This window comes from Calidris pugnax, unplaced genomic scaffold, assembly GCF_001431845.1.
Source record: "Calidris pugnax isolate Ruff unplaced genomic scaffold, ASM143184v1 scaffold52, whole genome shotgun sequence".
Lineage (NCBI taxonomy): Eukaryota > Metazoa > Chordata > Aves > Charadriiformes > Scolopacidae > Calidris > Calidris pugnax.
The window spans coordinates 5141542-5155710 of NW_015090811.1; the positions used below are offsets into that span (position 1 = coordinate 5141542).

The 14169-nt window shown below is 46.8% G+C and overlaps 1 protein-coding gene across 1 annotated transcript; it reads right to left on the reverse strand.

Annotated features, from left to right (window-relative positions):
- Positions 1 to 2462: 2462 nt before the first annotated feature.
- Positions 2463 to 11424, reverse strand: ZMAT3 (zinc finger, matrin-type 3). Its single transcript, XM_014938855.1, has 5 exons — positions 10196 to 11424; positions 8539 to 8658; positions 6615 to 6781; positions 6414 to 6514; positions 2463 to 4517 (listed from the first exon to the last, which is right to left on the reverse strand). Exons 1-5 carry the CDS (start codon positions 10463 to 10465, stop codon positions 4306 to 4308), a joined length of 870 nt encoding a protein of 289 aa, XP_014794341.1. The 5' UTR covers positions 10466 to 11424; the 3' UTR covers positions 2463 to 4305.
- Between the last annotated feature and the right edge of the window lie 2745 nt (positions 11425 to 14169).

A 14169-nucleotide genomic window follows, 5' to 3' on the forward strand; every position in this document is an offset into this window, starting at 1 on the left:
ATACAGAATCATAGAGTGGTTTGGGTTGGAAGGGACCTTAAAGATCACAGAGTTCCAACCCCTGCCCTGGGCAGGGACACCTCCCACCAGACCAGGTTGCTCAAAGCCCCCTCCAACCTGCCCTTGAACTCCTCCAGGGATGGGGCAGCCACAGCTTCTCTGGGCAACCTGGGCCAGGCTCTCACCACCCTCAGAGTGAAGAACTTCTTCCTGAGATCTCAGCTAAATCTCCCCTCTTTCAGTTCAAAACCATTCCCCCCTCATCCTATGGCTCCCCTCCCTGATCCACAGTCCCTCCCCATCTCTCCTGGAGCCCCTTGAGGGACTGGAAGGAGCTCTAAGGTCTCCCTGGAGCCTTCTCCTCTCCAGGCTGACCCCCCCCAACTCTCTCAGCCTGTCCTCACAGCAGAGGGGCTCCAGCTCTTGGAGCATCTCCGTGGCCTCCTCTGGACCCGCTCCAACAGGTCCATGTCCCTTCTGTGTTAAGGACTCCAAAGCTGGACACAGAGCCCCAGGTGGGATCCCACAATACCACAGTAGAGGGGTAGAATCCTCCCCTCACTCTGCTGGCCACACTTCTTTTGATGTAGCCGAGGACACAGTTGGGTTTCTGGGCTGTGATCGCAAGTTGTTGGCTCATGTTGAGCTTCTCGTCCACCTCAAGTTGTTGGCTCATGTTGAGCTTCTTGTCCACCAGAACCCCCAAGTCCTTCTCCTCAGGGCTGCTCTCAATCCCTCCCCTGGGAGGGGAAAACATTTTCACAAATATAATAAATACCTGTTCTGATCCAAAAGCAAAGTGCAATGTAAAGTTTTCTATTTAAACAAAAACAACCTACAGATTAATGCCTTAAATATTAACAAATCAATTAGTGGTCAGCACAGTAAAATAAATATGAACACATTGATTTATATTTCGTTTCTAGCAGCAAAGGTCATTAACCTACTGGCCAATGTGACAGCTTCTCAGAAGTCCTGTTTCTTGGGTTTGGTACTTTGTTTAACATGAGAAAAAAGATTCAATGGGTCTGGAAAGTGGTACTACAGCCGTATGGTAGTCTCTCCAGCCCCACAAAGTGTTTGCAGTAAGTGTTTTGAACACTGATTTGGAGAACAGCTTTCATACAAAAAATAAAATCAGCATCCACCCGGTTCCTCACGCTGGCAAGTGTGAGTTTGGATTGGCCTGAACCCTCGTGATATTAGGGAGGTGGGGTGTTCTCTCTTTGCAGTCAACTATTCTCTATGCTGGAGGGAGAGCAGGAAGATCACAAACTATTAAGGCTGAAGAGGGAGAAGCAAGATTGGTCACATGTAGGGAAGGGCAGGGCACTGGGGCAAAGCAAGTCTCAGCTGCTTCTCCCTGCAAGAAACAGCTTTCCTCCCATGTAGGAAACCTGTCCTACTCTCATCACTGGGGTCTCACTGTCTGTTTTATACCTGCTATAATAAATTCTCAGGAGGATGACATTCACTTGTTCTACTCCCTTGAACAAAACAAAGCAGCTCCAGGTCTCTCTGTTCAGGGCAGGCTCCAGCCATTCCTCTACACCAGGCTTGGCTCCATGCAGAGAGGAGCCTGCAGGAACCCCCACCTCCCTGGCACACCCTGGGGTGCTGCAGCACTTTCGTGCCAGGAGGCAACAGCACATGGAGCAAACTGAGTTTTGACACCTCCAGCAGTCACTGGAAATGCCAAATGTGGCCAAACAATCGCTGGGCTGGGAGCAGCAACCAAAGGAAAGCAGGGAATGGTTGATTTTAGGGACAAACGAAAGCAGACAAAACTGCCTTCTTGGTCCTAGCAATGAGCTAGACAACACCAGCTCCTACAGCTCGTCCAGCTCTTCTCTTACAAAGTGTTGTTTTTCTGCTACTAATTGCAGCCTGTGGGAAATGCCACGCTTTAATTTACAGCAGGAGGGATGTTTAACCACAACGTGGGGATGACTCCGGTGAAACACACCGTGGGTAAGGCTCATCCAGCTCCCTCTCTCCCTGCACAGCCACCTCAGACAAGGAAAATAAAAGGCAGAACACAAAGAGAAAAGCAGAGCCCTTCTTTGACTGCCAAAGACGAGGGGAAAAGGCAGATGAGAGATTTTTTTTGCAAGGGGAATGTTCTTCAAGGCCACACAGAGGGTAAGCCAGGGGCAGGAAAGCGCAGAAGAAACAGGCTGTTGAGACTGCTCAGTGAGTGCTCTGCAACCTGGGCACCCGTCCTCCTGCCGTCCAACGTGCTCCAGTGCACAAACCCCATTTAACTGGTCTTTGCACAAGGGAGGGGAGGGAATCCCATCCGAGATGGGATTTAGGGAGGTGATGATGATTTAGGAAGGCTGCCTGAAGGTTGTACCCGATGCTCCGGCAGTTAAAGGCAACAATATTCCATTTCTGAGGAGCAGCCAAGTGCACCAAACCTTTCTGAGGTGGACTAGAAAGATGACTAAAAACCATCTGGATTTTTTTTTTGTTGTTGTTAGTTTGCTCGTTTTCCATTTTTTAAGGCAAGAAGAAAGTCCTTTTGAAAAGCAAGAGGTGGGATCAGAATGGCAAAAAACAGGGGTTGGGGGGAGCTACCTTCAACGTTATGCACTAGGTAAAACTTATCCCTGGGAAAATGCTACTGAAACCAACAGAGCTGCATCTAATTCAACTTACTGCCTAAAAAGGAGTGAGGGACAAGCTGTGATGCTTCCTTCACCCCCTGGCTGGCCCTGCCACTGAAGTTGAGGAAGCTGTACGGGCGTACGGCTGTAGCAGCGCAGTGGGGACTCGGGGCCAGAGGAGGTTACCTACGTCCTGCACTCACCACCAGAGCCACCACCTGAGAAACACTGGGAACTTGATTCCAACCCACAGCACCTGACATCCACCCAAACGAGCAGAAAAATACATGGCAGCCCTACTTCTGCTCTTCGTCTTCTTTCTACTTTTGCTAAAGAAAATAAACCAGACACACACCCTTTGGGTTCGTCCACACTTAGGAAGCTGCTCAACAAGTTCCATGAGTACTTCTGCTTGGCCAAAAAGCTGTTACTCAACAATCATCACCCCTGACATTTATATCCTACCTAACTTTGGATTTTTGATGGTCCCTAAAACACTGAAATTCACATAGAGGAATGGAATTAAAATCCATTTGCAGATGGGAAAAGAAAGGGGGGGGGAAATTAATCATATATTGGTAGCTCTAGTCTAAAGGAGCTTTTCACCTCTCCTCTATAATACCCATTGGGTTTTGTGCAGGGAATGGCATGGAAGTGGGACACACTGATATCTGTTCCCAAAGGTCTGGGGAGCCCTGCTCTCCCAGAGCAACAGAGCTGCAGGCCAGAGACCAAGGCTACAGGCCAGAGATTGGTGCCTGCTCTCTTCTACATCAGTATGCAAAGAAATCACAGCTGGCAGCTCCTTCCAACCTCTTCTCAACCCTACTCAAGTCTAAGGCAGAATGAAAGCAGAGTACATCTCATCTGAGCAGGTTTGCTTTCCAATTCACTTCATTAAGTCACTGAGACCCGCAGAGACTCTCTTCAGGGAGATGAGCTACCCTCTATGGTGCATTAAGGTGCTCAGCCAACAACATTAAGAATCTTTTTTCATGGCTAACTGGTAGAAGAGAGTATTTCTGAATGGGGCTAATCAGCTGACAGCCAATGTCTGATGTTCAGAATGAAATCTGCATCGCAGAGGAAGTGGTAAGAGGCACGACTCTCCAAGGAGGAGAGGTATGCACAGCCTTTCTACAAGGACGTGGAAAGAACTTAACTCTGGGCTGTAACAGGGGCCACAAGCAGCAATTTGTGGATGAGTACACCACCTAATTCACACATTCACAGGCCCCTTTCCTGCCCCTCCTTTAAAAGCTGCCCAGAGATTCAGTCTGCTGTCGGGAGGCATTGTGGAGCGCTGCTCTGCGGTGTGCAAAGAGGGGAGTGGGCTCTGCACATGGTCCACCTCGTGTGGTAGAAGGACAGAAGTTCCCAGCACTTCTTGGGCTTTGCATATTCATGCAGAAGGCTGGGGAGAAGCCAAAAGTCCTCCCCCCGCCACTCGATACAACGAAGAGCCTTAGCTAATTAGCAAACAAACATCGAAAACACTTCATGTCCCGCACAGCGTCGTCGTCCTGCCAACTATGACAGAAAATAAATCTAACCATACCGTTAAAGTTTGCAGGTGTGACACGTATAGCTCGAGAGCAATACTCCTATCGAATGGAGCACAAAGCAGGGCATGTGGCAAACAGCAGGCGAGAGAGACAAGCTGCTCTAGTTGCAAATTACTACCGAGGGCGGCGCGTCATTGTACGTAGCCGAGGTTCTCCATCTCGTTCCTGTAGCGCTGCTCGGACACCTTGCTTTTATGCTGTTTGCTCTCTAAGTGCTGCCTGAACTCCATCTCCTCGCTGGCCCCTGCGTTGCACATGGAGCAGTAGAACTGGCCACTGGGGGTGACACACATGGCCAGGTCCCGAGGAATCCTCTGGCGGGAGCGGGGGTTGAAGTAAGGACCTGAGGAGACAACAGAAAAGCCTGTTTTACCTATGAGAAAGAAAGGAAAAGCTCAGTGACAAGCTCTAAGCCCAACAAATGTTTAAAAATATTAGCTTCTTTAACCGACTAGAGCCTGAACCTTATTTCCCCACGATTTCTCAAGTGAGAAAGGAAGTCAGGAACAGTGTGGCGAGTAGGGCCCGAGAGGGGATCGTCCCCCTGTACTCGGCACTGGTGAGGCCTCACCTTGAGTACTGTGTCCAGTTTTGGGCCCCCTACCATAAAAAAGACATTGAGGTGCTGGAGCGGGGCCAGAGAAGGGCGACAAAGATGGTGAGGGGTCTGGAGCACAAGTCTTATGAGGAGAGGCTGAGGGAGCTGGGGGTGTTCAGCCTGGAGAAGAGGAGGCTGAGGGGAGACCTTATTGCTCTCTACAACTCCCTGAAAGGAGGGTGTAGAGAGGTGGGGGTCGGTCTCTTTTCTCAAGTCACAGGCGACAGGACGAGAGGAAATGGCCTCAAGTTGCACCAGGGGAGGTTCAGGCTGGATATTAGGAAAAAATTTTTCACTGAAAGGGTTCTCAGGCATTGGAATGGGCTGCCCAGGGAGGGGGTTGAGGCACCATCCCTGGAGGTGTTCAAAAGATGGGTTGATGAAGTGCTGGGAGGTCTGGTTTAGTGATGATGCTCCTTGTTTGTTGTGTGGGTGTCTATTTTTGTCAGTCAGGTTGACGGTTGGACAAGATGATCTTTAAGGTCCCTTCCAACCTAGAAGATTCTGTGATTCTGTGAGATGCAGATTTACAGGGGTGTAGCACACAGGGGAGTGGTACTTGCTGGTATTTTCTAAAGCAGCAGAGTGGGCTTAGTGCCCTGGTCTTCATAAGAATCAATAGGGCTTTGAAAATTAGGAGCTAATCATTCAAGTGATGAGTCAAATCTTTTTTTTTTTTTCTTAAGCCTTCAATTCTAGAATTAGAACCGTCTTTTGACTAGAATAAGCTGCCTCAGTTTAAAATAATCACAAAGTGGTATTTGATAGAACTTTACAAGATTTATCTTTTCCACATAACAGCGGTTATGTGGAAAAGATGGAGGGGAACAGATTTAGACTGGAGATTAGGAGGGGGTTCTTTACTGTGAGGGTGGTGGAGCACTGGAACAGGTTGCCCAGGGAGGTGGTTGAGGCCCCTTCCCTGGAGATATTCAAGGAGAGGCTCGACGAGGCCCTGGGCAACCTGGTCTAGTTGGGGGTGTCCCTGCTGACTGCGGGGGGGTCGGACTAGATGACCTTTGGAGGTCCCTTCCAGCCTGGGCAATTCTATGATTCTATGGTTACAATGACATGATTAAACCAAGCTCCACCAAGCATCAGGGTTTCAGTTAATACGTGCTCATAACACAACTCAAAATGAAAAAGAGAAACATATTCTGGGCCGGACACCATAAAACACACTTTAAATCATAGTAAAGAGGCGAAGTTAAGTGTCTAATACCTGAGGAAGGACTCTACTCTAGGAACAGATGGTCTTAGAGGGAGGCTAACGTGCTCTCTCACTCTGGTCATGGGAGCGCAAGCACAGGTCGATGTGCTACAGTAGGAGTCAAAGCACCTGGCCGCTTGCCACGAAAATAAAGCAGGAAAATTGTCACCACTTAGAGCAGCCTTAGAGACGGGCAGATGGTAAATTAAGTTACAAACTGAGAAACTGAACTCACAAGCAGGCTGACAAAACAAAGCAACTTTAGCAGCCGGGAAAAAAAACCATGCAGACGTGAAGGATCAGCAGAGCTAGGACCAGCTCCTTTCACAACCTGTCTCTGCTAAAAACAGACCTCAGAAACGGAAGAAAAACAAGCCTGTTTATTCATCGTTATTATCCCAACTATAGAACAGATGCAAGCTCCCAGTTACCTGTGTTGTTTTGAACTGTATACATATTTCTTCTGTTCTGCATCATCTTATATTCGTTCCCTTCTTTCCTTGCCCTTCGTTTGCCTAGTTCCGACGCATCCCTGAAGATGAAACAAAGATGAACAGCTACAATTCAGAGTTTTCTGAGAAAAAAGACTGCCACATGCTTTCAGCCTGAGCGTGAAGTTGAACAATACCTACGAGAACGAGTTATTCTGTGCTTCTGCAAGACGCAGCCGTTTGGCATGATTTTTCCCTTGGTAGTGAGCCTGGGCCACAGCCGGAGAACTAAAGGAGGCGTCACAAAGCTTGCAGTAATCATTCTCCGTGGCCAAGATCACTCGGCCACCTGGTTTACTGGATCCCATCTAGCAGCAAAGGGAGAGACAGCATGTGAAATACAAGAAGGTTAAATAGTTGAAATGTTTGAATCACAGGGACCGAGACCAGCATCGTCATCATCAGGCAACAAGAGAGCTGGGATTAGAGCACATGGATTAGGAGACTGACAAGTGCTCCCCAAACCATTCTTACAAGAACTTCATTTTCCCTGCCTCATCCTCCAGGAAAATCTACAAATTCCTTGAGATCTAGGCAAATCCCTGGCCTCAGATGGAGAGGAAAGCAACCTGAACAAACCCTCGGTACCTCTGCAATAGCTACAGAGGCTTGCTCACCTCACAGTGATGATTTAACTCTACTCCTGACTGCTGGGACCTGATGACCAGTGCCTTTACCACTGAGGAAGACCCACTGAAAGGTAAAGGTGGTCCTCTCTCCTATTTACAGCGTTCCTAATCTCTCCACAGCACCCTGTCTCTACTCAGCTCCCTGAGCACAGTAAGAGATCGAGGACACAGAGGCAGAGCTGCCAAACCTCTGATCCTTACCCTGTAGGTAGGAGGATACCTGGATCAGGACTTCAGAGGAAGGACCCAGCCTCACAGGCTGCCATATGAGGGATACCCAGCCTCTCTAGTCAGACCACACACCAATTGGGGCAGCAACCCCGTCTCCTCGGTGCGTATCGTCCAGAGAAAAGTGCTCTGTAAACAGTGCAGCAGCAGTGATTCATACAGTCATGTCACTGCAGCACTTGCCAACTTCAGTTTCTTTCACATCTCCTTTGATATTTTTCAAGCTTAACAGACACACACACAATTCTGACTTTCTGTGTTATAACATGAACCCTCACACGGCCCCGGAGTAGTGTTTTTATTGCTGTAGACCATTTTCTCCATTATAAAATGCATCAGAAGCCCTAGCAGGTACAGTACCCACGTCCCATCACCTAGGACTGGACCCCACACCCTCTTGATTCCGTTCTGTGAGACTCAAAGTCAATTTACATGGGAATGAGTCTCCCTCTGCCGGCTCCGACCGCCTGGGGCTCCGACCGCCGCTTACAGCAAAAGCTCTTTGCTTTTCTACAGACAACAGAGCCTGATGCTTTGGGAAACGACAGGCACAGCTTCCATCCCAGCTGTGGTTCCCTGCACAGTCACATGCAAGAGCTGTTAAGTCCCGTGACAATCAGAAGTGATGAAGAAGAAAGCAAAAATCATCTCTTTTGCCTTTAATGTGCCTGAGACAGAATTAATCCGGATCACAGAGGGACCCATCCATTCATGCTACACACAGCAATGAACGCTGCAAAAGGAGCAACAAAAGAGGAATTAGATAACAGCCCTGGGCTATGTGTGTAGGAGCACCTAAGCACTTTTTTCCATGTAGGCTTCCCTCACACAATGGAGGGATGATTGTGCAGAGTGGGCGCCACACCCTCGCGTCCAAATCCAGCTCCAACAACCGCTGTTTTATACCTGCCCTTAAACAACCACCATCAGCAGTACATCAGACTTAGCTAGGAATCAAAGTTATTTGCCATACACAAATAGAGCATTTCAAGTCCAATATTCTGCTGCAAGGGCAGATCGATATCTGTGGCTTCAAAGGAAAGCAAACAGCACACAACAGGCCTTTTCCACCAGCCTGTACCACCAGCAAGGAAAATTCTTTCCCAACTCCTCCAGTAATCCTCAAAGGGTGGGATCTAGTTATTCTTTTTGGGGGGCCAGGGTGACACGTAAGCAGCATGATCTCAGACACCTTTCCCATGCCTTACCTGAGCTGGAAGGGAGACAACCTGAGGTGGGGCAGGCTCAACCGAATTACTCATTCTGGCAGGTGCCGGACAGCTGTTGGCAGCATAGTAATTTCGGAGTTTCTTACTGTGGTTTTTACCCTGAAAAGAGAACCCAGATTAATCAAGGTCCTAACAATAGTATCTTAGGCTGAAAGGAAAAGGATTCAGAGACCAAAACGAGAAAGTGGCCATGAAGATGGTGCCTCAGGTAAAGGAGCTGCCACTCAGAAAATAACACCTCTGAACTTGCGAGATGCTGGCATCCCCCCTTTTCTCCAAAATGCTCATCACCTAGCCCAATCAGGCCTCATTTTTAATTTATTTTCTCAAATCAGTAAGGTTACAGTTAGTTCCTCAATCTGCTCCTATTTCACTTAACAATAGCATTTTGTATTCTAAACATGAAACATTAACTGCTTTGCATAGCTTTTTGATCAGCCTGAACACACACACACACACTTCTTTCCAGGAGGTTGCAAGCCTGAGTTAAAACATGAGATTGAATCTAAAAAACCCTGCTTTGTATTTTTTTTTTCCCTTGGACAACATATACTATAGTTCTTTTTGGTGTTTTGAAAATGTGATAGAGCTACAGGAGAGTATGCACTATAGATGCCCTTCTGCCCCCTCATGGCAGAAATACTGCAAAAATTAGACATTTAAGTGCAACACTAATTCAGCATACACCTTCACTGGCAAGATACCACTTTTCCAGGGCCAACAGCAAATCTGAGATCTCTGTCTGGTGTCCTGAGGATATTGACAACCACCCTTTTGGATCTGGTGGCAGAGAAAGTTAAAATCTCCAACTGTCACACAAATATAGCGCTAGTAAGAGAGGCTACTAGTAAATAGTGTAACACATGACTGTGAAATACCCGATGTCTCAGCAAAGAAGCATAAGCAAACAGCCCTGAACCCATTTAGACAAGTCAACCAGACCAGCCTGAACAAAATTAATTGGCTCAGCTGATGCTGTCCAAAGCAGATGAGAGAAAGTTTGCATAAATAGCCCCATCAGCAGACCAATCATGTGCATAACCTCAGGAAGGAGGCAGTGATCAGCATGTGGCAGCAGCTCCCTTTCCCAACTGCACTGCTGGATCCAGCAGAAAACATCTGCCCAGGTCTTATAAAATCACATCTGTGGAATCAGACATTCTGTTTTACTGGATGAGGGTACAGGTAGAAAATAGATTGCATAAACTAAAGGAAAATTATGAGCATCTGTCTTTTCACCCATGCCATCTTGGTACTACTTCTCTGTCCCTGTGGGCAAAGTTTTCACAGCACACTCCAGTGGTGACACCTTCAATGAAAGCCCTGCAGCATGTCTGGACGACCAGCAAATTCAAGCAAGGTGAAGATATGTCTACAGAGCAGTTCTAGCCACAGCTTCCAGTCCATTAGAGGGTGCAGAGGTAGCTTCAGATGAGCTAACTCAAATGCTGCTGCTGCTGGTGTGCAGCCACCTCAACGTAGCACTCAAAATCCCCTTGAGAAGCCAAGTTAGTCCTCGTGCAGGAGCCCACACTCTGCTCTGTGCTGCCACAGCAACGCTACTGGCAGTGGGTACCTCTACAGAAGCTGCAGAGGTAGAAGCTCTGAAAGCTGTGCCTCCTGCTCCTCTCCTTACCTGGTAATGAGCCTGGGCTTGTTGTGCTGAATTCAGAGTGACATTGCAAAGCTTGCAGCACAGGGGCTTACATAGTTCCTCCAGCATAGGGTCCTGCTCCACCACCTTTGCAAGCTCTTCTTCTTGTGTGTGATGAAAGGATGGCCCCAGTCCGAGAGATTTTGGTGGGGACAGTGGTGAGCTGGCTCTTGGCCTTGTAGCCACTGACATAGGAAGAGATGAAGGCTGCTCAGGATGAGGAAGAAGTCCTGCTTGCTGTAGAAGAATCATTGGCCAGGAAGACTGTGGGCATGCTACTTCTGAAGGATGAGGAGTCTTCTTCAGATCTAGAGCAGAGAGACACAAATGCTGAAATAAGCAGCGCTAACAGGAACACTGACAAGCCAGGGGACAACTTCTGTACCTTCACTGCCTCTACTTTATGCCTTTTCACAATGCCAAGCAGGATAAAGTCAGTTTATAACACTCTAAACAAATATTACAGTAAGCAGAAGAGTGGGAATCAACCTGAGAACACCTTGTTGTACACAGTCAGCTCCCAAGGGCTCTCCTCCATGGTCTTGTTGAATGACCTTGAGTTAGTTCTCCTGTTTCCTGTGCTAACTAAAACTGATGCAACATTTAAAGCTGTATCTTCTTCTGCAAAATGAAGAGCTTATCCCATATTAACCTTTATTCAATTATTTCTTGGTTAATTCGAGTTCTTAGAAGTAACCCTACATTACCAACAAGGGGTTCCGAGAGGCTTATTTAATTAAAGTTTATAAATCACATCTAAAGCCTGGATGAACATTCCTAGAATAATGCAGAGCAGTGGTATTATGAATCGAGGCACAGCTACTTTTGTTAATGTCATATTAGCTTCTTATCATAACAAATCCTATTCATGGCTATGCCAGGATGGAGAGAAGCACTATCTTGGCCTTTGCAGATCACTCCCAGCCAGGGCCGCGTTGGTTGCCACCATGTTTACGCTCTGGGCTTTGCTCGTTTAAGCAAAACACTGAGCCACATCTATATTTTAAAATAACACTTCTGGAAAATCAGGGAAAAGTAAATTAAACACCACCTTTGTTCCTGAGTAGCTTTTGAAAATAGAATTTGACTTCAAAGGCATTTAGGAACCTGGAGGAGCAGATAGCATTTATCTGGGATAACTTCTGGGATTTTCAATCTGCTAAAATTAGCAGGAGATAAATACCTTGCTGCATTCAAGCTCTGGAAAATCCCAGTTGATGCCTGCATTTTTAGGTACTGTATTACCTCTGAAAACCTGGCTCCAGAGAGGTCTGTGTTCTCTTAGGAAAAATAAAAAATAATTTAAAAAAGAAGAAATGCAAGAAAATCAGTGGGACTAAAGCACTCAGGTGACACGAGCATTTCTGAAATGTTTACCTCTAAAAACAGATTTCCAAATAATACAAGACTGAAGACAATTTAGTTACTACTAGTAACTAAAGGTAAGGAAAAGAATAATTTTTTTTAAAAAAAAAGAGCACGCATTGCCGTGGGGATAAGCTTTTAAGATAGTAATAGAGCTGCCAGGAGTTTTTCTGTTTTTAAATAGCCCTCTACCATCAAGGCTCTGAGAAATTCCAGGAAAACTAAACCTAACATGATGTGACCGTAAAAACCAAAATCAAAACCACCGTCATGAAAACTAACTGACCCAAGATGAAATGGAATCCCCAACAAAGGAGGGAGCCGGGACACAGGCCCATCCATCAGCAGTGTGGATGCTGTGGTGTTACCTAACTGCTCTCCAACAGTCAGCATGAGCTGTCCTGGTTAAGCAGAACTGTGGACAAAGATTTTGCTACCTTTAATTTCCTCAGCTAGCACTCTGTAGACAGCCTAATTGATCTCAGTGATGCTACTAACACAACAAGTTCATATTCGTGATGGTTAAACACATTACAACGCAGGCCTATCGAGGCAGCTTAGATCAACGACGCGAGCAGGTAAGCATGCCATCCATTTTCAGAGTTTTATTTCACCACCATAATGGGCCTTTTACCTTAAAATGGGAGTAAATTAGAGCTGAATCCTTCACGGAGCAATAGAATGAGATCTACAGTAAGTGGCAGTTGGGATCCATCTGCTTAATTTTGCATGAGCCTTTGTTGCATCAAGTCTTCCATACGCAACTGTCATGGATGGGGTTTGTCATATACCAGAGAGGACACAGTGCTTACAGGATCTGCATCCCCAGGGGAAAAGGATAATGTAATATTCTTAGAAAAATCTTTAACTATGAGGCTATTTACTGTTCCTTAAAGCAAACAGTAGGCTGAAGATAAAATTAAGGCTGCACGAGCACTTTTAAAATTAAAACTTCCTGGGCTGGCATATGCAACTGATTTTCTTCTAATGGTCATCTTTCATCATTGAAATCGCTCAAATTACACTGATTTATCTCTTACAGATCTTATTTAAAAGGAAAAAAGCATCACCGGTCCAATTCAGCTTATTTACATGTCACTTTAGCCCTCCACTGCTGGTTGCTACAGAGACTCTGTCCAGAGGAAGGTAAAAGGACATCTTTGACTCCTCCTTTCCCTTCACATGACAAGCTGCAAAATCTTTACACTACAAAACAGCAAAGGAATGAGGAACCTCCATCATCAAGGCCCCATAACAGTACAGCCTGAAGCACAGCAAGGACCTACAGCTCTCCAGGGTGAGCTGAGGAGACATTCTGCTTCAAGACAGTATCTCTCAGATCTCAGCCATGCCTCCTTATCAGCAAGGATGTACTTCCACTGGTGCCAGTTGTCCTCAAGTGGCCGTGAGGGAAGGAGACAGGCACACAGCCCTCTTCACTGTTTCCAGATTGGGACATCTCAAGGGCAGCACTGAAAGAGGAGACCCAGCCTCCATGCCCCAAGTACCACAGCCTGGTAGGACCCAGGCACTGCTGGTGGCACAGATCACAGAATCACTGAATGGTTTGGGTTGGAAGGGAACTTAAAGATCATCCAGTTCCAATCCCCTGCCCTGGGCAGGGACACCTCCCACCAGACCAGGTTGCTCCAAGCCCCCTCCAGCCTGGCCTTGAACCCCTCCAGGGATGGGGCAGCCACAGCTTCTCTGGGCAACCTGTTCCAGTGTCTCACCACACTCATAATAAAGAATTTTTTTCTAGTATCTAATCTAAATTTCCCCTCTTTCCATTTAAAACCATTACCCCTCATCCTATAACTACACTCCCTGGTAAAAGAGTCCCAAATCACAACCAGACATCTATATGCCACGTGTCCCCACCAGAATTAGTCTTTAAATGCAGTCAAGGCAGCTAATAACAGTGATAGAAATCTACACAAACGATGAACAAGCTGTGGGTTTGGTGCATTTTTTTCGAGACAGGAAGCATTTCTTTTCCAGCCCACTTAAACTCAAAACAGGGATACCACTTAACCTAACTTTGCCAGAAACTCTACCCTTGGGTACAGACTGTGCCCACAGAAATTCACTCTGAAAGGCAGGGGCATTTTATAACACTGCAGGGATCGAAGCCAGCACACCAAATCAGTATAATTTTATAATGCAGGGATTGAAGACAAACATGCATCCTGCACAATTCCACCTCAGGGCACAAGGCCCACTAACCCTGGGCTGATGAGGATGCATATTTAGTCACCCAGAAGCAGCGGGCATTTATCATCTCTTAGGTCAAGGGGGTATCAGAAACCACGTTGTAAATCCTGACATCCTAACAGACATTTCTGCAAAGTCTTGAGGATGGAGTCTAAGGGGGAAAAAAAAAAATAAAATATCAAAAGCCCTGGTATCTATTACCTTGGAATAACTGCAGCCTGAGCAAGAATTCCATGGAATTTCTGCATTCTGTGGAGTGCAGAAATAAAGCCAGCACCAAGGAGAGGCAGACACCGCCATCCCCACCACCCAAGCAGCTTAAGCGACCCCTGAACAGGGCAAAAACCCGGCGAATCCCCCGGTAAAACCGTCCCCCC

Excerpts from the sequence above, each read along its gene's own strand:
- ZMAT3 (XM_014938855.1), bottom strand. The coding sequence starts at position 10,465 with ATGATTCTTCTACAGCAAGCAGGACTTCTTCCTCATCCTGAGCAGCCT. Across the intron at positions 8,659-10,195 it reads AAGCCCAGGCTCATTACCAG|GGTAAAAACCACAGTAAGAA; the intron begins GTAAGGAGAGGA and ends TTCTCTTTTCAG. Across the intron at positions 6,782-8,538 it reads TTGTCTCCCTTCCAGCTCAG|ATGGGATCCAGTAAACCAGG; the intron begins GTAAGGCATGGG and ends CTTTGCTGCTAG.